At 45.9% G+C, this 23,943-nt stretch overlaps 1 protein-coding gene across 5 annotated transcripts in view; it reads left to right on the forward strand.

The window, feature by feature from the left end:
- The window catches only part of dicer1 (dicer 1, ribonuclease type III), a 265,924-nt gene that overhangs the window by 187,739 nt on the left and 54,242 nt on the right, over positions 1–23,943 (forward strand). For all 5 annotated transcript variants that reach the window (XM_061793888.1, XM_061793885.1, XM_061793886.1 and 2 more), the window contains 3 exons: positions 4,990–5,695; positions 16,831–16,983; positions 18,339–18,962. In XM_061793888.1, the coding sequence (XP_061649872.1) occupies positions 4,990–5,695; positions 16,831–16,983; positions 18,339–18,962 (1,483 nt within the window). The remainder of the gene's footprint in view (positions 1–4,989; positions 5,696–16,830; positions 16,984–18,338; positions 18,963–23,943) is intronic.

Raw genomic sequence — 23,943 nt, forward strand, 5'->3', positions numbered from 1 at the left:
TCGCATAAAATGATGTGGCGGGGGGGGGGGGGGAGTGCTCTGGGAGTATGATGCGGGCTGTTCAGTCCCTGTATGACTGGTGTCAGAGTTTGGTCCATATTGCCGGCAGTAAATTGGATTTGTTTTCAGTGAGAGTTGGACTCTGCCAAGGCTGCCCTTTGTCACCGATTATCATTACCATTGACAGACTTTCTAGGCGCAGCCGAGGTGTTGAGGGGGTCCGGTTTGGTGACATCAGTATTACCTCACTGCTTTTTGCGGATGATGTGGTTCTGATGGCTTCATCAAGCCGTGACGTCAACTCTCGCTGGAGCGGTTCGCAGCGGAATGTGAAGCTGCTAGGATGAAAATCAGCACCTCCAAATCAGAGGCCGTGGTCCTCAGCCAGAAAAGGGTGGAGTGCCCTCTCCGGGTCGGGGAAAAGAACCTGACCCAAGTGGAGGAGTTAAAATATCTCGGGGTCTTGTTCACGAGTGGGGGAAGAATGGAGCAGGAGATCAACAGGCGGATCGGTGCCACATCTGCAGTTCTGCGTACTCTGTGTCGGTCTGTCGTGACGAAGTAGGTGAGCCGAAAGGTGAAGCTCAATCAATCTACGTTCCTACCCTTACGTATGGTACTGAAAGAACAACATCATTGATACAAGCAGCCAAAATGAGTTTCCTCCGCAGGGTGTCTGGTAGGGCTGCACAATATTTTGTTTGAGCATCGTCTTCGCGATGTATGTGTGCGCAATAGTCAAGCCGCAGGGTCTGATGTGATGTTGGTGTACTGTTACAGTGGGTACGGAAAGTATTCAAATATGCTAAAATTATTTAAGTTCATTTTTTTCCCCTCTTTATTGTACACACAGCACCCCAATTGACAGAAAAAATGAATTGAATTGTTGAAATTTTTGCTGATTTATTAAAAAAGAAAAACTGAAATATCTCACAGTAAGTATTCAGACCCTTTGCTGTGACACTCATATATTTAACTCGGGTGCTGTCAATTTCTTCTGATCATCTTTGAGATGGTTCAACACATTCATTGGAGTCCAGGTGTGTTTGATTATACTGATTGGACTTGATTAGGAAAGCCAAACACCGGTGTATGGAAGACCTTACAGCAGATTTGGCCAAGGTTACAAAAAAAATTATGCTGCACCTAAGGGTCCTAAGAGCACAGCGGCCTCCATAATCCTTAAATGGAAGACCTTTGTGGCGGCCAGAACCCTTTCTCGGTGGCCGTCTGGCCAAACTGAGCAATCGGGGGAGAAGAGCCTTGGTGAGAAAGAAAGAAGAACACAAAGATCACTGTGGCTGAGCTCCAGAGATGCAGTCGGGAGATGGGAGAAAGTTCTAGAAAGTCAACCATCACTGCAGCCCTCCACCAGTCGGGGCTTTTTGGCAGAGTGGCCTGACGGAAGCCTCTCGTCTGTGCAAGACACATGAAAGCCCACATGGAGTTTGCTGAAAAAACACCTGAAGGACTCCTAGATGGTGAGAAATAAGATTATCTGGTCTGATGAGACCAGACCTTTTTGACTTTAATGCTAAGCGGTATGTGTGGCGAAAACCAGGCACTGCTCATCACCTGTCCAATACAGTCCCAACAGTGAAGCATGGTGGTGGCAGCATCATGCTGTGGGGGTGTTTTTCAACTGCAGGGACAGGACGACTGGTAGGAATCGAAGAAAAGACAAATGCGGCCAGGGACAGGGATATCCTGGACGAAAACTTTCTTTCTCAGTGCTCAGGACCTCAGACTGGGACGAAGGTTCACCTTCCAACAAGACAATGACCCTAAGCACACAGCGAAAATAACGGAGTGGCTTCAGAACAACACCATGACTGTTCTTGAATGGCCCAGCCAGAGCCCTGACTTAAACACAATTGAGCATCTCTGGAGAGACCTGTAAATGGCTGTCCACCAATGTTCACCATCCAACCTGACAGAACTGGAGAGGATCTCCAAGGAGGAATGGCAGAGGATCCCCAAATCCAGGTGTGAAAAACCTGTTGCATCATTCCCAAAAAGACTCATGGTTGTATTAGCTCAAAAGGGTGCATCTACTAAATACTGAGCAAAGGGTCTGAATACTTATGGCTGGGGTGATATTTCAGTTTTTCTTTTTTCATACATCTGCAAAAATTTCAACAATAACATTTTTTTCTGTCAATATGGGGTGCTGAAAAAAATTTTGCTTAAGTGATTTTAGCAAATGGCTGCAATATGACAAAGAGTGAAAAATTTAAGCGTCTCTGAATACTTACCGTACCCACTGTATGTACAGTGAATCAACTGTAATATTAAAAATGACCAGCTGAGGGACCAGTTTGGACATGCTAATAGAAAGAATGTACACTTGCTACATTTACCATTTCACTCTTCAGAATGAAAGTAGGCAGGCACGCTGCAGCTGCGTGTGTGTGTGCAAGGTACGTTCAGGGACACTTATTAAATGGGAGTGAATGTGTTCTTTTGTAATGCACTAATGTAAAAAAGGTTTACTAGGGAAATAAAATTTGGATCAGAATGCTTTAGTTAAAACACTGTACAATCACCCTGTGATAATATGGAATTTATTTTTGTTTTGTAATATAAAAAGATACATTATTTTGTTAATATACAATCCCCTCCAAAGGTTTTGGAATGGCAAGGTCAATTCCATTGTTTTTGTTGTATACTGAAGACAATTGGGTTTCAGATTTAAAAAAAAAAAAAAAAAAAAAAAACTCAGGACAGAGCACCTTTTGTTTGAACCCACCCACTTTTCAAGTGAGCAAAATAATTGGAACATATGACTGATCATTGTTTCTAGTTCCTCAGGTGTTCCCTTTTAGATTGATTGCTTAAACAGATAATGGTTGTTTTTGGCTTTGTGTTTCACCTGTGAAAACTGCATTTGCTGTTAAGCAAACATGAAGACCAGAGAGCTGTCTATGGGAGAATAGCAAACCATTTTGAAGCTGAGAGAAGAGGCAAATCGATTAGAGCTATTGCACAAACATTGGGCATAGCCAATACAACAATTTGGAATGTCCTGAAAAAAGAGAGAAACTACTGGTGTACTGAGCAACAGACATCAAACAGGTCGGCCAAGGGTATCAACAGCAGTTGAAACCCAAAGACAACAGTCAGTGACATCACTGCCAACCTCCACAGGGCAGGGGTGAAGGTATCACAATCCACTGTGAATCAACTAGATGTAAATACCATTAAATACAAGCTAGAATTCTGAACTTTCATCTCATATTCATCTTTTGATCTGAAACCCAAATGTCTTCAGTATACAACAAAAACAAAGGAATCTACCTTGCCATTCCAATACTTTTGAAGGGGACTGTAGTCAGCCAGAGCTGCGAGTAATGTGTTGTCTGTTTTTGTTTTTTTGCACATTAAGGACAAAAGTCCTGTTTTTGTTTTCATTTTAACTAATTTCGTGCCAGCCAGCCATTTTTTGAAAGGACAACCCCTGAGTACCAGCCATTTCTGAGAATTTTGCCCGATCTTTCAAGGCCTACAGGATATTGTGTGGATTATATACATTGCAAATATACCAAATTAAAGCATGGACTCCCTTCTATCAGCAGAAAAAAAGCTTGATCCTACCTTTTTCCGTTATTTAGTTATGTGCAGTGAAACATTAGGTAATTTATTTTTTGGTCGTGTGTCACAGAATATGGAGATAATTAGCTTAATGTGAAAAGCATTTATGCAACAGTAACTTCAATGCTTTTATATTTTTTTTGCTTTTTGTCACACCTCAGACGTTTGAAAGTGTTTTCATTGTATAATCCAGCTAAAACAACATTTAGGAATTGCTTTTTATTGCAAAATAATCACGTATTTAGCTATATGATGCGCTGTGAGTGACGCAAACTCAATGTAATTCACATCAGTCATGACGCTTCGTGTTGTTTCCTGGCTGTTGACATGGTCCTCATCATACAAGAGTCATCAGTTATACACACGTGTTTCTGACACAGTACTACTAACTACTACAGTACATACTCTGCGAAGACTATACATATACTTTACAGTATATCTTCGAGTGTAAAAATGCTTCATCTTATCCGATTTCCAGCCTGTACATGCCACCATTTTTGGCCCACAAACTCCTGTGTGCATACAATCAAGTCAGAGAAAGCTGTTTGTCAAATCTAAAATGGTGCATTAGTGTCAGTTTTTGGGGGGAAACAAATGAAACCCAGCTGCCGGTGTAAAATTAAATGGGTGGCAACAATGGGAAAATGAAGTTACCACTACTTTGAAGGTAATAGCCTGTCAACAACATATCAAAAACAAAAAAATAATTATGAACTAGTTCGTTTTTGGACTGGTGAACTTGAAAATGTTGAATTATCCACTATGAACTGAACTAGTTCATTTCTGGAATGATGAAAATGAACTTTCCCAACACTGATCCTGTATTATTTCACACTGTAATATATATCGCAGGTTCAAAAAAAAATTCTCAATGTAATTTTTTCCAATATCGTGCAGCTCGTGTCTGGCTCTCTCCCTTAGAGATGGGGTGAGAAGCTCGGTCATTCTGGAGGGGCGCTGTTTCTCCGCACCGAGAGGAACCAGATGAGGTGGCTCAGCCATCTGGTTAATGTGCCCCTTGGACGCCTCCCTGGTGAGGTGTTCTGGGCACATCCCACCGGGTGGAGGATCCAGGGACACCCCCACCCCATTGAGGATTAGCTTCCGATCACGACACTCCTTTGCTCTCCAACACTGCCCTCAAACCAATCGACAATTACCTTCCGATCGGTAAACTGTCACACCTATTACCGCTCTGCCCACCCCGTGGGCGATTAGCTTCCCATCGGAAAAGTCCGTCAACACCACCCCCTCTTTTTGATGGTTTGGCGAAAAATATGTACTGTACTTGCATGACCCAGTCCGTGTTGGAAAAAAGGTTGGGAACCACTGGTCTAGTGTTTGAAAATATTACTTTGTTGAGTAAAAATAAAGAAATACTGTCTTTCTGTCTGGCAGGTATCCAAACTTGGACTTTGGGTGGAAGAAATCAATTGACAGCAAAATATTCACGTCCTTAAGTGAGGATAATGACCTTCAACGTAAGCACCAGTCACCTGATTCCATTTCAGTCATGGATGAAAGTCATCTTCAGCATTCCCAAGCCATTGTCAGTTATGGCAAGAACTTTGTGAATGGCACTACTCTAATTCCTGACAATGGTGGCATCAGCCTCCCAGAAGGAGAGCACATTCACCTACATAACTGTCAATGCTCCCAGTGTCAATTTCTTGAACTGCTTCACCCTGAAACAATGCAAATCCCTACCTCAGTTCCTGTGCAGCCCTCTCACAGCTTGAAGAATCCCGGCACGTGTACTCCACAGCATAGTGATGAATGTACACCAGAAAGGAACATAGGCCACAAAAATAATGCTACCTCAGCCTACGGACAGGCCGAAGAGTGTCCCAGTGCTCACAAAGCATGCAATCTTGCTGCTGTCCTGCATCCCAGTGAAGTGGCAGGAGACTCGATAAAAAGCCTGGGCCCCAACCCTGGCCTTATCCTGCAGGCCTTGACCCTTTCCAATGCCAGTGATGGTTTCAACCTAGAGCGGCTGGAAATGCTGGGAGATTCGTTCCTCAAGCATGCCATCACCACATATCTGTTTTGCACCTACCCTGATGCCCATGAGGGCAGACTCAGCTACATGCGCAGCAAGAAGGTGAGTTCCGGAATTGCATGACAAGTTCAGTGGTACCAGTGCTGGACAAATAATCGATGTAGTGCATGTACAGCATCTATACCGTAAATTAATGAATGAATTTATTTATTTGGGGGGGGGGGGGGGGGGGGTCACATTGTTTTTTAGTTTTTCCTTAAATTGTTTATTTTTTTTTAAATTGAAAATGGTTTCCCCCCCCCCCCCGGGAGCTTCTATAACCTATTGACACACTGTTTATACTGTAAATGTGGCAGTAAAGAAAGAGCTAGTTTACTAAAGAGCCACCATTTCGTCAGTCATTTGGAATTGATTCGGGTTTGAAGCGTCAGACAATGAGCAACAATCTCTGCAAAATGTGTTTAAAGACTGTTGAAACCAAACACACAGTAATATGCAACGAAAAACTCACCCCTAAAATCCCATTTATTAGAATTCTTTCACATTGTTTTATACATGACAAAAAAGGAGGCAGATGAAAGGCCAAAATCTTGTCAAATATTGGTGCCTCTTCATACGTCTTTCAGCCATGCACTGATCCACTTCAGTGGTGGTAGCAGCTGCATACAATCTAAAACTACATACAATCTATACTATAGCTTACTGAAATGCATTACCCACTTCAGTGGCGTTTATTCTCATCACTTTGTACCCAACTACTTCCAGTAGTGTAACTTATTAAAGAGCGCGCAGAGGTTCACCAGATATTACAGCAGCATGATATAAACCTCCCACGACTGAATATTATAGGTGAGAAATAACGCCCTAACCTGAAGTATCCCATTAGAGAGGGTTTCCAGTGGAGGGGTAACTTTGCAACATGTAACAGTGCATGCCTAAAGGCTCATGTGGCTTTTTGTCCTTGTCAAACACCATGTCTATTAAAACTAGGCAACCTTCCTGGCATGTAGAGTGGGGCAAAAAAAAGTATTCAGTAGTACAGATTGTGCAAGTTGTCCCACCTACAAGGGCTATAATTTTCAGCAGCTACAAAAAAAAAAAAAAAAAAATCCAGGAAATCACATGATTTTTTTTAAAACAATTTATTTGTATATTCTTGCAGCAAATAAATATCAAATATCAAAAAGTTTCACTCAATACTTTGTAATGAAACCTTTGTTTGCAATTACCGAGGTCAAATGTTTCCTGTAGTTCTTGACCAGGTTTGCACACACTGCAGCTGGTATTTTGGCCCAGGTGGAGACAGGCTTCAGCAAAGAGACGTGGAATGTTAGATGAATTTTCAGAGACTGTGGAAGCTTCAATTGGACGGAAGTGCGATTGATGATCTTGGTAATGGGGAAGGGACCAATGAAACGCAGAGTGACTTTCCGGGACTCTGTCTGAAGCGGGAGGTCGTGAGAAGAAAGCCAGACAGCTTGTTCCACCTTGTATTCGGGCGTCGGGGAGCGATGAAAGTCCGCAAAATGTTTATTGCGTGCGGCGGACCGGGTCAACACCGCTCGGATGTCTTTCCACACTGCCTGGATTCTCTGGAGATGATCCTTGACGGCGGGGACTGCCACTGCCTGCTCCTGTTCTGTGAATAATGGGGTTTGGTAACCATATCAAGTCATGAATGGGGACATACCGGTAGCGGAACTGGTGAGTGAGTTGTGGGCATACTCAATCCACGGGAGGAATGAGTTCCAGGAGGAGGGGTTGCGTACAGCAACACAACCGAGGGCTGATTCAAGGGATTGGTTTGGTCTGTCTGGCCGTTGGACTGGGGTTGATATCCTGACGACAAGCTGACTGCTGCGCCCACCGCTTTACAGAATTTCTTCCATACCAGGGATGAGAACTGAGGACCTATATCAATGGGAATAGTGTGGAGTCTAAAGACATACTGGACAAGGAGGTTAGCAGTATTGAAGGCGGATGGTACTTTGGGGAGGGGTACGTAATGGACGGATTTGGAAAAGTGATTGACAATAGTTGAGAATGATAGTTACCTTCAGAAGGAGGTCGACCGGTAAAAAAGTCCAGAGCGATATGGGACCAAGGGCGGCTAGGGATAGGCAATGGACGCAGTAGCCCAGCTGGGGGAAGGTGTGAAGACTTCCCTCGGGCACAGACGGAGCAGGCTTGGACGAACTCCTGGGTGTCTTGAACAAGGCTGGGCCACCAGAAATGCTGCTCGATGAACTGAATGGTGCAGGTGATGACAGGTGAGTTTGGAGTTGTGAGCCCACTGAAGAACGTCGGAGCGTGCAGAATCTGGTACGAACAGGCGGTTTGGAGGCCCGGTATTGGGATCTGGGTGAGTTTATTGGGCCTCCTGAACCACCTGTTCGATCTGCCAAGTGGCTGCTCCAACAAAGCCTGAAGAAGGAAGGCTGGGTTCCGGTTCGTCAGGGCTGGAGGGGGATGAGTAAAGTTGAGACAGGGCATCTGGTTTGCTGTTTTTGGAGCCAGGACGGAAAGAGAGACTGAAATTAAACCTGCTCAATAAGAGAGCCCAGCAAGCTTGTTGAGGATTAAGGCGTTTGGCGGAACGCAAATAAGAGAGATTCTTGTGGTCTGTCCAAATGATGAATGGTAGTTCAGTCCCCTCCAGCCAGTGCCTCCACTCTTCCAAGGCCCATATAATGGCCAGTAGCTCTCGGTTGCCGACGTCGTAGTTCCTCTCAGCAGGCGACAGACGACGGGGAAAAAAAGGCACAGGGGTTAAGTTTCTGGGTCGTGGGTCCCGCTGCGAGAAGACAGCCTCTGCCCCCGTGGTGAGCCTGGTCTTTTGATCGGAGGGGTCATGAGGAAATAAAGTGACCAGATTGACCCCAGTAGATACACAGCTGCTGGATGACTCGACGCTGACGCTCCTGGGGGTCTCGATGTGTTTTACCAATTTGCATGGGCTCTGTGGTAGCTACGGGGAGTTACGGAAGTGCGGGAGACGGTGCAGGAGGCGGGTGAGAAGCCGACGGCGTGGTGCTCCGAGTGGGATGATTCTTATATACACAGACCCTCCTCTCTCGTGCTCTCACTCGCAGTTGGTTATCAAGCCGAACGGAAAGGGCTATGAGATCCTCAAGAGAGGAGGGCTCATCCCGGACCACTAGCTCATCCTTGACGTGGTTGGAGAGGCCATTTGAAAAAATCCCCCCAAGCGCCGCGTCGTCCCACCCGCATTCACCTGCCAATATCCGGAACTCAATGGAATATTCCGCTGCTGATTTAGCGCCCTGCTTGAGCATGAGGAGGCGACGGGTGGCTTCTTTGCCCTTGAACTGGGTGATCAAATACTTTGCAGAGTTCGGCGGAAAAAGAATCAAATGAATGAAGGGAGAGGAGTTTTGCCATAATGAAGTGGACCACTTTGCTGCTTTGCCGCAGAGGAGGTTAGTGATATATGCTACTTTGGAACATTCGGTGGGGTAACTGTACGGTTGGAGATTGAATACGAGTGATCAACTAAGAATAAACTGGCTACATGTACCTAGGTGCCCGGAGTAGGGCAGGGTTAGGTTAGGGTTAGGGTTAGTGGTTAGGGTTAGTAGTTAGGGTTAGGGTACAGTATAGCTTACTTAGCGAGGAACAGTATAGCTTACTTGACATAAGGTGGGCCGTGGTACGACTAGGAGAGGCTGCAATACTTAGGCAAGGATTTCCGGGAATAGGCAGTCTTATATACACCGGTGGTGATGAGGCTGATTGAAGACAGGTGCTGAAAACAGAGAGCGGAGGGGGAGACAGAGGACACAAAGCGGCCTCCCAGCTCCAATAATGGAACTGCAGGGCCGTATATGACAATCGGACTTAATTAGAAAAACAAATTAGGAGGGGATCACCACTAACATTTATTGCAAATAAATAGATGAATGGATAGAAAGTCATAGGTGTGCATTTTCTACGGGAATAAGTGTTTTCCTGATTTTTGGAGTCATTTTTGCGGGTGTTCAAGAGAGTATCATACACGCGTAATTACGGCACCAGTTTATCTAGTCTCACCAAGCTGTTTGCCTATTGTGGAGTAGCTCATCCCAGCCTTGTGCAGGTCTACAATTTTGTCCCTGGTGTCCTTAGACAGCTCTCTGTTCTTGGCCATGGTGGAGAGGTTGGAGTCTGACTGTTTGAGAACGTGGACAGGTGTCTTTTATACATATATGGAGTTAAAACATTCACCCATCCATTTTCCTCCGCTTATCCGAGCTCGGGTCGCGGGGGCAGCAGCATCAGTAGGGAAACCCAGACTTCCCTCTCCCCAGCCACTTCCTCCAGCTCTTCCGAGAGGATCCCGAGGCGTTCCCAGGCCAGCCGAGAGACATGGTCTCTCCAGCATGTCCTGGATCATCCCCAGGGTCTCCTCCGGTGGGACGTGCCCGAAGACCTCACCAGGGAGGCGTCCGGGAGACATCCTAATCAGATACCCGAGCCACCTCATCTGGCTCCTCTCAATGCGAAGGAGCAGCGGCTCTACTCTGAGCCCCTCCCAAACGATCGAGCTTCTCACCCTACCTCTAAGGGAGAGCCCGGACACCCTGCAGAAGAAACTAATTTCCGCCGCTTGTATCTTGTTCTTTTGGTCCCACAGCTTGTGACCATAGGTGAGGGTAAGAACGTAGATCGACCGGTAAATCGAGAGCTTCGCTTTTCGGCTTAGCTCCTTCTTCACCACAACGGACCGATACAAAGTCCGCATCACTGCAGACGCTGCACCGGTTCCGCCTGTCGATCTTCTGTTCCATTCTTCCCTCACTTGTGAACAAGACCCCAATATATTTGAACTCCTCCACTTGGGGCAGGATCTCATCCCCGACCCGGAGAGGGCACTCCACCCTTTTCCGACTGAGGACCATGGTCTCAGATTTGGAGGTGCTGATTCTCATCCCAGCCACTTCACACTCGGCTGCGAACCACTCCAGAGAAAGTTGGAGATAACGGCTTGATGAACCGGACCCCCTCTACGCCTCGGCTGCGCCTAGAAATTATGTCCATAAAATTTATGAACAGAATTGGTGACAAAGGGCAGCCTTGGCAGAGTCCAACCCTCACGAGAAACGAGTCCGACTTACTGCCGGCAATGCAGCCCAAACTCTGACACTGGTCGTACAGGACCGAACAGCCCATATCAGGGGGTTCAGCACCCCATACTCCCGAAGCACCCCCCACAGAACTCCCCGAGGGACACGGTCGAACGCCTTCTCCAAGTCCGCAAAACACATGTAGACTGGTTGGGCGAACTTCCATGTATCCTCGAGGACCCTGCCGAGGGTTTAGAGCTCGTCCACTGTTCCACGCCCAGGACGAAAACCAGGTATATGTATATATATATATATGTATGTATATGTATATATGTATATGTATGTATATATGTATATGTATATATGTATATGTATATATGTATATATGTATATGTATATGTATATATATATATATATATATATATATATATGTATATATACATATATATATATATATATAGAGAGAGAGAGAGAGAGTGAGAGTATTCAGACCCCCTTCAGTTTTTCACTGTTATATTGCAGCCATTTGCTAAAATCATTTGTTATTTTTTTTCCTCATTAGTGTACACACAGCACCCCATATTGACAGAAAAACACGGAATTGTTGAAGTTTTTGGAGATTTATTAAGAAAAACTGACATATCACACAACTGTAAGAATTCAGACCCGTTGCTCAGTATTTAGTAGAAGCACCCTTTTGAGCTAATACAGCCATGAGTCTTTTTGGGAATGATGCAACAGGTTTTTCACAGCTGGATTTGGGGATCCTCTGCCATTCCTCCTTGCAGATTCTCTCCAGTTCTGTCAGGTTGGATGGTGAACGTTGGTGGACAGCCATTTTCAGGTCTCTCCAGAGATGCTCAATTGGGTTTAAGTCGGGGATCTGACTGGGCCATTCAAGAACAGTCACAGAGTTGTTCGGAAGCCACTCCTTTGTTATTTTAGCTGTGTGGTTTGGGTCATTGTCTTGTTGGAAAGTGAACCTTCAGCCCAGTCTAAGGTCCTGAGCACTCTGGAGAAGGTTTTCATCCAGGATATCCCTGTATTTGGCCGCATTCATCTTTCCTTTGATTGCAACCAGTCCTCCTGTCCCTGCAGCTGAAAAACACCCCCACAGCATGATGCTGCCACCACCATGCTTCACTGTTGGGACTGTATTGGACAGGTGATGAGCAGTGCCTGGTTTTCTCCACACATACCGCTTAGAATTAAGGCCAAAAAGTTCTGTCTTGGTCTCATCAGACCAGATAATCTTATTTCTCACCATCTAGGAGTCCTTCGGGTGGTTTTTCAGCAAACTCCATGTGGGCTTTCATGTCTTGCACTGAGGGAGAGGCTTCCGTCGGGCCACTCTCCCAAAAAGCCCTGACTGGTGGAGGGCTGCAGTGATGGTTGACTATTGAAGGGAATATAGAATACTTGATATTGTAATGTGTAATTCTAACTAGTTTGGAAGAGAATGTGTATTGGAGTATAGGGGTATTTGGCCTCATCGGGGGGTATTTGGAGACACATCTCAAGGAAGAAAGGAACTGCGGGGAGCCACTATAAACATTGAATGCAGGAATGTGAGCCGACATCTGCAGGCGACACCTGGAGCAGAAGTCTGGAGCCAGATCAAATGGTCATCATTCTGCAGGACAACGATGACGTCAGATTACGGACCAATCAGACGACAGCGATTCCATACTGGCCCGTTTGAAACATTGTATAAGTCTGGGGTAGAATCAGATAGTTTTAGTTCGACTACTTTATCTGCTAAGGATAAGATAGGGTAGTTACGAACCCAGAGCTCTGCAAATGTATAGACTCCTCTGTCAGGAATAAATTGGTTGGTTTTGATACATTGTTGTGAACGAAGTTCTTTCACGAAAACGAACACACTTGGAACCATGGGAGTTAGGAGATTTTAAAACACAGGTTCCTTTACTTTCTAGAACTTTCTCTCATCTCCCGACTGCATCACTGGAGCTCAGCCACAGTGATCTTTGGGTTCTTCTGTACCTCTCTCACCAAGTCTCCTCTCCCCCAATTGCTCAGTTTGGCCAGACGGCCAGCTCTAAAAAGGGTTCTGTTCGTCCCAAACGTATTCACTTAAGGATTATGGAGGCCACTGTGCTCTTAGGAACCTTAAGTGCAGCAGATTTGTTTTTGTAACCTTGGCCAGATCTGTGCTTTGCCACAATTATATCTCTGAGCTCTTCAGTCAGTTCCTTTGATCTCATGATTCTCAGTTGCTCTGACATGCACTGTGAGCCGTAAGGTCTTATATAGACAGGTGTTTGGCTTTCCTAATCAAGTCCAATCAGTATAATCAAACAGCTGGACCCCTATGAAGGTGTAGAACCATCTCAAGGATGATCAAAAGGAATGGACAGCACCCGAGTTATATATATTAATATATGAGTGTCACAGCAAAGGGTCTGAATACTTATGGCTGTGTGATATTTCAGTTTTTCTTTTTTAATAAATCTGCAAAAATTTCAACAATTTCGTTTTTTTATGTCAATATGGGGTGCTGTGTGTACATTGAGGAAAAATGTGAATGAACTTCAATTATTTTCACAAATGGCTGCAATATAACAAAGAGTGAAAAATTTAAGGGGGTCTGAATACTTTCTGTACACACTGTATTTGATTTCCATGGTAGAATTTTAACTTACATTTGTTAATGTAGCAACGAACTCTGTGAACTGCCAATGGTTTTCTGAAGTGTTCCTGAGCACACATGGCAATATCCTTTGCACAATGATGCCGGTTTTTAATGCAGTGCCACCTGAGGAATCGAAGGTCACGAGTATTCAATGTTGTTTTTTGGCCTTGTCGCTTACATGCAGCAATTTCTCCAGATTCTCTGAAATTTGTGATTATGTTATGGACCGTAGATTATAGAATCCCGAAATTCCTTGCAGTTTTATGTTGAGAAACATTCTGAAACGGTTAGACTATTTGCTCACGCAGTCGTTAACAAATTGGTGAACCTTGCCCGACCCTTGTTTGTAAACAATTGAGCCTTTCGGGGATGCTCCTTTTATAGGCAATCATGACACTCCCCTGTTTCCAATTAAGCTGTTCACCTGTGGAATGTTTCAGAGTAGTCTGTTGGAGTATAATAACAATTTCATGTCACAAATTTATTTTGGCCCTTTGGTGTCTTATTTAGAAATCGCACTCAAACTATTGTAACGGACACGCTCTCGCCCGATGGTACTGTGACCCCAAAACTCCAGACCAAGCGGCATCGCTGTCGCCTCTCCCCCACCGAGCAAGACGACCACGGAGATGCGAGATTCAACTTCGCACACAAACGCTAAATGAATTACAAGCCAGGAGCATCAAAGCTGAGTCACAGAAAACTGGTTTCGAACATGGACGCTAAACGAATCACACCGTGCCGCGACCACTAGCGACTGTATTTCTGCAAATTTGAATGTCTGATGTCAAAACTGAATCAACTGAACCGGAGGAAATGTTTCACCCCACACAACACTAATGCCACATTGCCAACACTAGTGTTCTCAACAACCACATACATTCGTTACAGAGAATGTTAAAGCGAATGGGCGCGTGACAATCCAAAGATGGACAATGGTCTCGTGATCTTAAATCAAATAAGTAATATTTTATTCCACTGGGTTTGAACCACAAAATAATCCTGAAATGGAAATGTAACATTCAGAAGTGGTCCAGCTTTCCTTTTAGTCCCGGAGGCGGTGGGAAAGGAAGTGGGGGGAAGCGACCCCTTTGCATCTGGCCGTAAAAAGGCTGGAGCTACCCTTTTTGGTAGCTCTGCTCTTGTCTCGTCCGACCAACTTGCCGAAGACAGGCCCAGCCTGGACGCCCCCACCTCGCACCACGAGGTGGCGAGGACACATCGGACCCTTCCCCACTGCAGGGCATCCTGCCAGCGCTCCGAGCTACCCTTTTCGGGGGCCTGGGCAAACTCTGTGGGGACGGAAGCGGGTAGCACACGTCCGCTCCGAACATCTTGCGAGCAGCGACACCCGGGCTCCGGCCATCCTGCCTGGGAACCTTTTGTGCTCCTTTTTTTTCCTCTTCTTCCTACTTTCCGCCAAATCCACCTGTTCCCTGTGCGGACCGGACCGGCCAAACATTTGGAAGCTCGACCCGTCTGCCTCACTTGTGTTCAACACACGTAAATCCAACTTGCGGTCTACTAAAAGTACAGATTAGTGCATATTTGGGTTTAACGAGAACAGGACCCTCAGTTATTTGGATTGTCATCCCATGCTCACTCCCAACCTCACATCACAAGTCAGTCTCCTTTGCCAATGTTCGTCTGTCCTTTGTTTTGTTTCCCTGCATTGTTGTCCTTTTGTAGATTCCCCATGTTAGAGCTCTTAAAATTCACTACCTGCATTGTTGTGTGTGTTTGGGTTTGAGAAAAAAACCTCTGGCTGTTTAAAACTCTTGATCTAATTCGTGTAGCAACCTTCAAATTACGAGACAGGAAAAAAGGTTTCTTGTCACTTTCCCTAAATTTTATACAAATAAAAAGTGATGTGGTTCCCCTTTACGGGACATATTATTATGTTTTAACAATTAAACTTAAAATTACGCTAAACCGGAAGTAATGCAGGCGTCGCTTCCAGCTTATTCTTTTCTCCTAAATTAAATTTTTATTTAAGTCATATACGCTACACTATTTTGTGCATGTTCGTTGAGTGCAACTGTCAAATAAGCCACCATTTGCCCTAAAAAAGTGGAATTGTATTATTGGAGTGTATGCTTTTATTTTTAATGTTTCACTTTGACAGTATGTGTTACACAGAGCTTGCAGTGTTGAACACGCCTTGCCGTCTGTTCAACTCTTCATGCACAACTTCCAGAATGCTTTAGATCAGGGATGTCAAACACATTTTTGCTGCGGGCCACATCTTAGTTATGGTTTCCCCCGGAGGGCCGTCATGAGCGCGAACACATATGTAGTAAATGTACAATTGCCTCATGTTATTACATATGCACAAAAAAAAAATCGATGACTAACTATATTTGAAACCAGAAGCCAGTAAAAAGTTAATTCAGTTTCTTTTGAAATGGGGATTCGTCACAAAAATGTTTACAATCAACGTTATATAAACGGGAAGGCGATTTGCAATGGTGTTATTTTAGCAAGAAACATGAAGTCGACGCACTTGATTTGCTTTCGCGGGCCACCTAAATTGATTAGGGCCGGATGTGCCCCCCAGGCCTTGAGTTTGACACCTGTGCTTTAGATGAACGCGTAGAGAATTCTGGGTAATGAATGGCCAACTCACGTTTTTGGATAGGAAAACCAAGCGTCTGTACTACAACAGAGAAAATGTAGATTTAAAAAAAAAAAAAAAAAAAAAAGCATTGAAAATTAAATCAAACGAAAACTAGGGCATACAAAAACCGAGGTTCTACTGTAATTGATACAAAGAATAAATATTTCAGTCCCAACACTGACACCTGCTGCTTATGTGCTATCATAACTTCAACCCATTCTGTTTTCACAAGCTGAGGCTGTTTGTTAAACATCTTTTGGGCCACAGTAAGATGACAATCCTTTTCCTGTGTCTTTGTAATTCGTTACATTGTCGATCGTCCCACAGGCAAGTTTATTCAAGGCTGGTATGCACAACCAATTTTCAGAGAAAGTTAAGTCTTTTAAAGTCCGGTCATATTGGATCTGTAAAAGTTGACATAGTTACAATGCCTTGTTACAGAAATATCACCATCATGATGGTGTCACTTTTACAGTTGGGTTACATAATCCATCCATCCATTTTCTGACCCGCTTCTCCTCACTAGGGTTGCGGGCGTGCTGGAGCCTATCCCAGCTATCATCGGGCAGCAGCCGGGGTACACCCTGAACTGCTTGCCAGCCAATCGCAGGGCACATACAAACAAACAACCATTCACACTCACAGTCACACCTACGGGCAATTTAGAGTCTCCAATTAATGCATGTTTTTGGAATGTGGGAGGAAACCCACGCAAGCACGGGGAGAACATGCAAACTCCACACAGGCGGGGCCGGGGATTGAACCCGGGTCCTCAGAACTGTGAGGCTGACGCTCTAACCAGTCGTCCACCGTGGCGCGGGTTACATAATGTCAGCAGAAAGTGAATGGTACACTACAGTTACAGGGTATTACTGATGACGACCTCTCCTGCCTCCACGTTTAGGTGAGCAACTGTAACCTGTACCGCTTGGGGAAGAAGAAAGGACTTCCCAGCAGGATGGTGGTGTCCATCTTTGATCCCCCCGTCAACTGGCTGCCTCCTGGCTATGTCGTTAACCAGGAGAAGACCATTACTGACAAACTGGATTCTGATGAGGTCAGTGGATTGTATACTGGTAAATTGTCCATTAAGACTCAGCTTTTCTTTTGGTAATTTATTGACTTGAATTCATTCACTGAGTGATTGAGATATTGTAGGAGTGACAGAGAGTAAATAAGTATACAAATATTCCAAGAGAAAAGTTCTGTTTGTTCAGTGCTCTCTTTTGGTAAACCTTCGGAGTGTTTTCAGCTTGGGATGTAGACTTTAGTAACGTTTTTCTGTGGCATCTCTGCTGTATAGGCTTCCTGGATTCCTCCAAACATATAGCCAAAATTAGGACCTACAGTCTGTTAGTCCATCCATCCATTTTCTGAGCCGCTTCTCCTCACTAGGGTCGCGGGCGTGCTGGAGCCTATCCCAGCTGTCATCGGGCAGGAGGCGGGGTACACCCTGAACTGGTTGCCAGCCAATCGCAGCAGTCTGTTAGTATGATCTGTAATTACCCGTACTGCTTCATGTTGTCTGAATGGTACAAGTTTCTCGCATTGCTCCTCTGCCCCCGAGGTCACCCACCTATCCCTCCCACACACTTTGCTAATGCATCCAATGATTCCTGATAGAGCATCTACATTGATAACTCTACTTCAGTGAACTTCTTCTGGTATTCATCTCGCTGTCAACCGAGTCACTTCAGGTGCTCATATTACTATCAATAACCTATATGAACGATTTGTCTGGTTTCCGTACACTCAACAAGACAGAAATATTTGTTATCAAAAAAAAAAAAGGCCTCCGTGTGGCTGCTGATTCAGGATTTCCTTCGATCACCATCCTCCTCGATCTCAGTTCAGACTTTGACACCATATCATGCACAGTTCTCATCAAAAGTTTGTGGGTGTCATTCTAGATAGCGCTGTTATTCTAGTCACACATTAATTGCATCACTCTGTCTGCTGACCATCACCTCAGCAATATTGATAGATACTTGTCAGTCATGATTTACACTTTGAAGTGGGCTTGTTTGTTGTTGCAGTGACTTCACCTGAATTAAATAAAGTCGTTATTGTCTGTGAAGTATTCATCCATCCAGATATTCATTCCTTTGTATGTCTGGGTTGTGGGGAAAGGATTTTAAATATGGAAGCCCAGACTTCTCTGTCCTCAGCCACTTTCTCTTATTCCACTGGTGACAAAGTGAGGAATTAAGGAATATGTCTCACGGATTAACTGTGAGACATATTCCCTTCAGCGTTCCTATGTCTGCCCTGGGGTCTTCTCCCAAAATACGTAATCTGTTATTCTTATACTGGAGAACATGATAGCTCAAATTTTAACAATATATACTTCAGTGCAACGTACCTGTAAAAGATTATTTTGTACATGTACTATTTCTGCCTTCTTTATTTCAGGCCAAAGAAGAGCTTCTGCCTAATGGATGTTCTGGTCATGACTGTGGTAGAGAGGCGGAAGAGGTCACTGATGAGGGAGACCTGCTTTTGAAGGATGAGCCAAAAGATGAGGTCAACATAGAGGATGACCTGGAGTACTACAAGGAACACATCAAATTCATTGACAATATGCTGCTAGGATCTGGTGCATTTGGCAAAAAGATCTCTCTGAGCAGCTTCCCACCCTCTCTAACCACTGCCTCAGGCTCATCACCATCCATGGAGACCCCATATGAATGGAAGGTCCCAAAGAAAAACCCATTTCCCTCAGCCCACCACCACTCTGAGACACTACCCACAGTTCCTTCAGCTGAGGACTTTGATTACAGTTCATGGGATGCAATGTGCTACCTGGACCCCACCAAGGCAGGTGAAGAGGATGACTTTGTGGTGGGTTTTTGGAATCCATCAGAGGAGAACTACGGCACTGAGCTTGGAAAGCAGTCAATCTCTTACGACTTGCACACAGAGCAGTGCATTGCAGACAAGAGCATCGCTGACTGTGTTGAGGCTCTGCTTGGTTGCTATCTGACCAGCTGTGGAGAGAGAGCTGCCCAAATGTTCCTGTGCTCATTGGGCTTGAAGGTGAGTGTAACCTTCTTTTCAACCCTACTCATTATAATTTGCATATGTCCTTTACAGTGTTATTTTCAGGTTTATCTGTGTGTGTGTTTGTGCGTGTGTGCTTTTGTGTGTGCGTGTGTGTGTGCGTGTGTGTGCGTGAACAAATAATGTAGAGGTGTCCTGACAGAGATGTGCAAAATTGGGAGCATGTTACAATGAAATTGTCAGTCAACTGTTAAAGAAGCTAATGGCAAGAGGGAATAAGCTGTTGGAATGTCTGCTGGTTTTAGTTTGCTTTGTTTGATATCGCCTACCTGAAGGAAGGAGCTGGAATAGGTGGTGACCAGGATGTGGGGGTCCAAGAGGATTTTGCATGCTCTTGTCTTAGTTCTGGCAGCGTGCACATCCTCAAGAGTGGGTAGAGGAGTACCAATAGTTTTTTTCAGCAGTCTCGACTGTCCATTGCATTCTAATTTTGTCCTTCTTTGTGGCAGCACCAAACCTGGATGAACACAGAACCAATTTAATGACTGCTGTATAGAACTGCGTGAACAGCTTCTGTGGAAGGCTGTGCTTCCTAAGAAGCCCAGGAAGTACATCCTCTGCTGGGCCTTTTTGAGGATGGAGTTGATGTTAATCTGCCACTTCAGGTCCTGAGAGACTGTAATTCCCAGGAACTTGGTCTCAACGGTTGTGACAGGGGAGTTGGACAGCATGAGGGGCAGTTATGCGAAGGATGTTTCATGAAATCCATGATCATCTCTACCGTTTTGAGCGCGTTCAGCTCAAGGTTGTGTTGGCCGCACCAAAGCTCCAGCCGCTCCACTACTTGTCAATACGCAGACTGTCACCGTTGTAGCGGACATGCCACGCAAAAGATGCCACCTGGCAACCCAGCCTCGCACTACTGCCGCTCCCCGACGAGGTAGACATTAACTGCAGTGTCACACGCAGACTAAACGGATCAACACAATAAACTATCTTCAACAAGACACAGACATTTGCTTTGCCATGCCGACGCTAAGTGAATCACGGCTGCCTGGCGCTTCAAAGCGGAGACCCAAGGATGCCGAGTTCGCCACCGGACTCTCAGTCTTTAGAGAACGAAGCGGCGTGTTTGTGCACCTCCCTCAAACACTGTCGTTCGTCATCGGAACTCAGGGAATCAGCATCCGCCAGGGCCTGCTACACGTGAGTTTCGAATTCAGGAAAAGGGAGCGGCCGACTATCACACGGTGTTACCAGCGTCTGTGTGTTGGTTCCCGAGGAGTATGAGAGATTGGGAGGAGTCGCGGGAGACACGCATTTGGGTGTAGTTGGAATTCTACTGAGTATATGGATCACTAGGTGTTGGTCTGCAGCCAGGTCCACTCTGATTATGTCATCACAGTAGGTCCCACTGAAACGATAGCAATGTGTCGTGAAGGGACCATGAGTTGTACTCCACCAGAGCTAGGCAATGGGGAGAGTTCTATTGGGAGGTGACCAATCACGGGGACCGTGAGGTTGAAGTCGGAGCAGATGAAGAGGCCAAACCTAGTAGATCTGGGGATGTGGATGTCGCTTCATTTGCGGTTGTGGATTAGCAACACGGTGGTCCAGGAAGCATCTAGGGGGGGGGGTGCGGCATGCAGCAAAAAACCCAGGTCGTTAAACTCCGGCAAAGGCTGAAAGAATGTATGTGGACCAGTTACTAATTGGTTAGCGCGCGCGACCAGTCGAATAGAGAAGTTAACAGTCGACGGTTTTACTATAACTTTGTCTTCGCTCAAAACTTTGCAAGCGTCGGGGATGGTTTGTCCCGATTTAAGGTTTAATGGTTGCAAAACACGGTTAGCGGAATCGGTATTAGCGCGCGACCATAAAACATTGTTAATGGTGTCAACTTGAACGGCCAGTCGGACAAGTACATCTGCGCCTCAGTAAGTTTTATGCAGCAAATTGGGGACCACTAGGAAGCAGTGAGTTAAGGAGCAATGGTTCCATTGCAGATTCAGGTCGCACACGCCCACTGCAGTGACGGCAGACTGCGGCACGGTATTAACGGGAAAGTGAAAAGTTCTCAGCGTTAATTGAAAGTCATGATGCTTAAGTCGTAGGGTGTCAAACAGTGCCTGAGAAATTGCCAATTTGTCCGCCACAAGGCCAGGATGACGTCGTCTGTCGGCAGTCAAGCAAATTAATACCACCAGCAACATTGGGGCAGTAGCGCTCTTCGTGCGGTGGTTGGACGAGATGGCAGAGAAACGAGTTCTCTAAGTCGGTTCAGCGGTGGTGAGGTGGCTATAGGGGACTCGGTGGTTTCGTCAATGAGGGTGTCGTCACTTGAAGGAGTGCGGTCTGACAGGTCGCAGTCTTCTGAGTAACACCACGCACCGGTCTGAGGACAGTTCCCGAGGTGGTGGTGGTAACGCCTGTTCCACCTGCGCCCACAGCTGAAGATTTTTGTAATCAATTAGTGGTTCGAAGTGGCAGAGAAGGTTTTGGCCGATGAGCAGGGGTACGGATTCAATTGGAGACACGTAGACTGGATGTACTAACATCATGGGGCCAATTGTCCAGTGGAGCATAGTTAAGGTGTTTAGCTCGGTGTTAGTCACTGAAAATGTGCGGATAGTTAGTGCGCAGCATTACAGTTGGAGGTCACAGCCACTGGCTTGTAGCAATGTCAGAAGTTGATTGAACACAGCATGGGATATAACGGTGATGTCTGCCGCGGGGTCAATCAGAGCGTTGCGAGCAGTTCATGCTCGAGTGTAATGGTTAAATAGAACTTCTGAGAAGTACCTTTAGCGGTTAGTTCACCCAAAAGCTGTCTGAATGGAAGAATGTTATTCAGTAGCATAATGTCACGTGAGTTGGCTCCTCGCCGGGGTCTAGTCAGATGATTAGGACGGCACGAGAGGGTTCAAGGGATCGGTCGTCACAAAGTGGTCCGCTTAGGTTATGGCGAGGTGAAGTCGTCGTGGAGTTGACCGGGGTCACAGAGGCACTTGGCAGGTAATTAGGGGAACAACGAAGGTTACCTGGTTGACCTATTGGTCCTCTGTGGCTCTGTTGGACTCAGTCAGTTCAAGTCATAATGAGGGGTTCCGCTTTTTGTCTTTGGATAGGCTGCGGTGCACCTCAAGTAATTCTACTGCCACGTCACTAAGTTCCCTTTGGGAGCTGTTAGTTTAGGAGCCCTTTTCCCGGTTGTCACTAGTCGTTTTAGAGTCTCGGTTAGACTAGTCAGATTTAGGCTGGGCGTTGCGTGTACCCTGTTTGGACATGTAAATTTGGCGCGAATTAGAGTTGCGGTCATTCCATGATTTTGATTATCATTGGATTGGCGTTGTTGGTTACGAGGACCATTGCTGTACGCGGGGTGTGATTGGCTGTTTGGATTAAACGACTTATTTTGTCGGGTTTAACATCGCCAGAACGTGTGTCAGTCACCCGCGTGTCGCACTTAGCGCCCTCTTAATTCCATCTGCAGTGGTTCATTTGTGAAGAAGACGCCACAGTCTTGTGCTTTGGAGGGAGGGTGTTTTTGTTTAGCGAAACCTTTGGCGGCCAGTTCACACAGATGGGCACTGGACTGTGCGTGGGCACGGTGCCATGCCCAGCTGGTGGCTGGTGTTTGGCTGTAGGTTTTCGACAAACAATGTTTTGAAATTTTTGTCGTCTTCCATATTCGGTTCATTTAAATTTCCGAAGTATGCTTTATACAACCGGCAGTAATAAGCTTGTGGTGTCTCAAGTTTCCCGTTTAACTGTGAGAGCTGCAGATTGCGTCCTCTGGATCATCAAATTCTTGAGACAATGCTTGGCCTGAGAGCTGGATAATCGGCCATTACATGAGCCGGTTGTCGTTCAATTAAGCTACTTACTTCTCGGCTAGATGTAACTTTAATAAGGTACAATCTGTCGTCAGTAGTAGCGGAAGGGAATCATTTAAGGTGAAATTCGAGGTCTCTAAGGTACGTGGCTGTGTCATGTGACCCGTTTGGCTTAGGTTCAAACCTTGGAATTTTGCGCGCAACTCTTTTAGAGACCTGGAGCTGGGTCGGGGGAGAATCGGGGTGAGTAAAAATGGTAAGCTGCGACTGGTGGTTGCCGCCACCCGTGAGGAGGTCACACAGCGCCCCCTGAAGATGGGTTCCAGCCCAAAGGTTGGAGATGTTTTGTAGGGCTCTGTGACACTTTGGGCGAGGGAGGGCCCCCGTCTGTCTGTAGCAGGGGCCAGAGCGATGGGATGAGTCAGAGAGTTGGTGGACAGCTGTCAAGCTAATTGTAGCTCACGCCTGACATGGGCTAACTCATCTTCTTGGTCCCAGAGCTGATGCTGGAGGCGGGACAGCTCCGTCTCCAGGACTGTCATCTGTGTCTTGAGCTCGTAGGACTGTTCCATGTCTTTGGAGCGTTCTGCTTTGAGCGTTTCGGTGCGTTCGGCGAGCCGCTGGATGTCACCGGAAGCTGAAGGTGGATTCTGGCCCAAAGGTCGGAGATGTATTGTAGGGCTCTGTGACACTTCTGGCGAGGGAGGGCCCCACGCTGTCTGTAGCAGGGGCCGGTGCACTGGGATGAGTCAGAGAGTCAGTGGACAGCTGTTGAGCTAATTGTAGCTCACGCCTGACATGGGTTAACTCATCCTCTTGGTCCCGGAGCTGTTGCTGGAGGCGGGACAGCTCTGTCTCCTTGATTACCATCTGTGTCCTGAGCCTGTCCCATCTCTTTGGAGCATTCCGTTTTGAGTGTGTCGGTGCGTTAGCCGCTGAATGTCACCGGAAGCTTGCCGCAGCAGAAGAGTTGCTCGCTGATGTTCGGCCTGTAATTCAAGCACTTGTTCATTAGACAGTCGGTCGGCCAAGTCTACCAATTTAGCTTTTAAGTGGGCATAAGTGTCTTGTAGCTGTTTTAAGGTTTTGTGCTCGACGTCACTCATAAATTGTGCGATCTTTTAGGGCTTCAAGGCTAGCATCTTTGAGGGACTTTGCATTGCCCGGGACAAGGTCCCTTG

The sequence above is a fragment of the Phyllopteryx taeniolatus genome, chromosome 13 (genome assembly GCF_024500385.1).
Source record: "Phyllopteryx taeniolatus isolate TA_2022b chromosome 13, UOR_Ptae_1.2, whole genome shotgun sequence".
Lineage (NCBI taxonomy): Eukaryota > Metazoa > Chordata > Actinopteri > Syngnathiformes > Syngnathidae > Phyllopteryx > Phyllopteryx taeniolatus.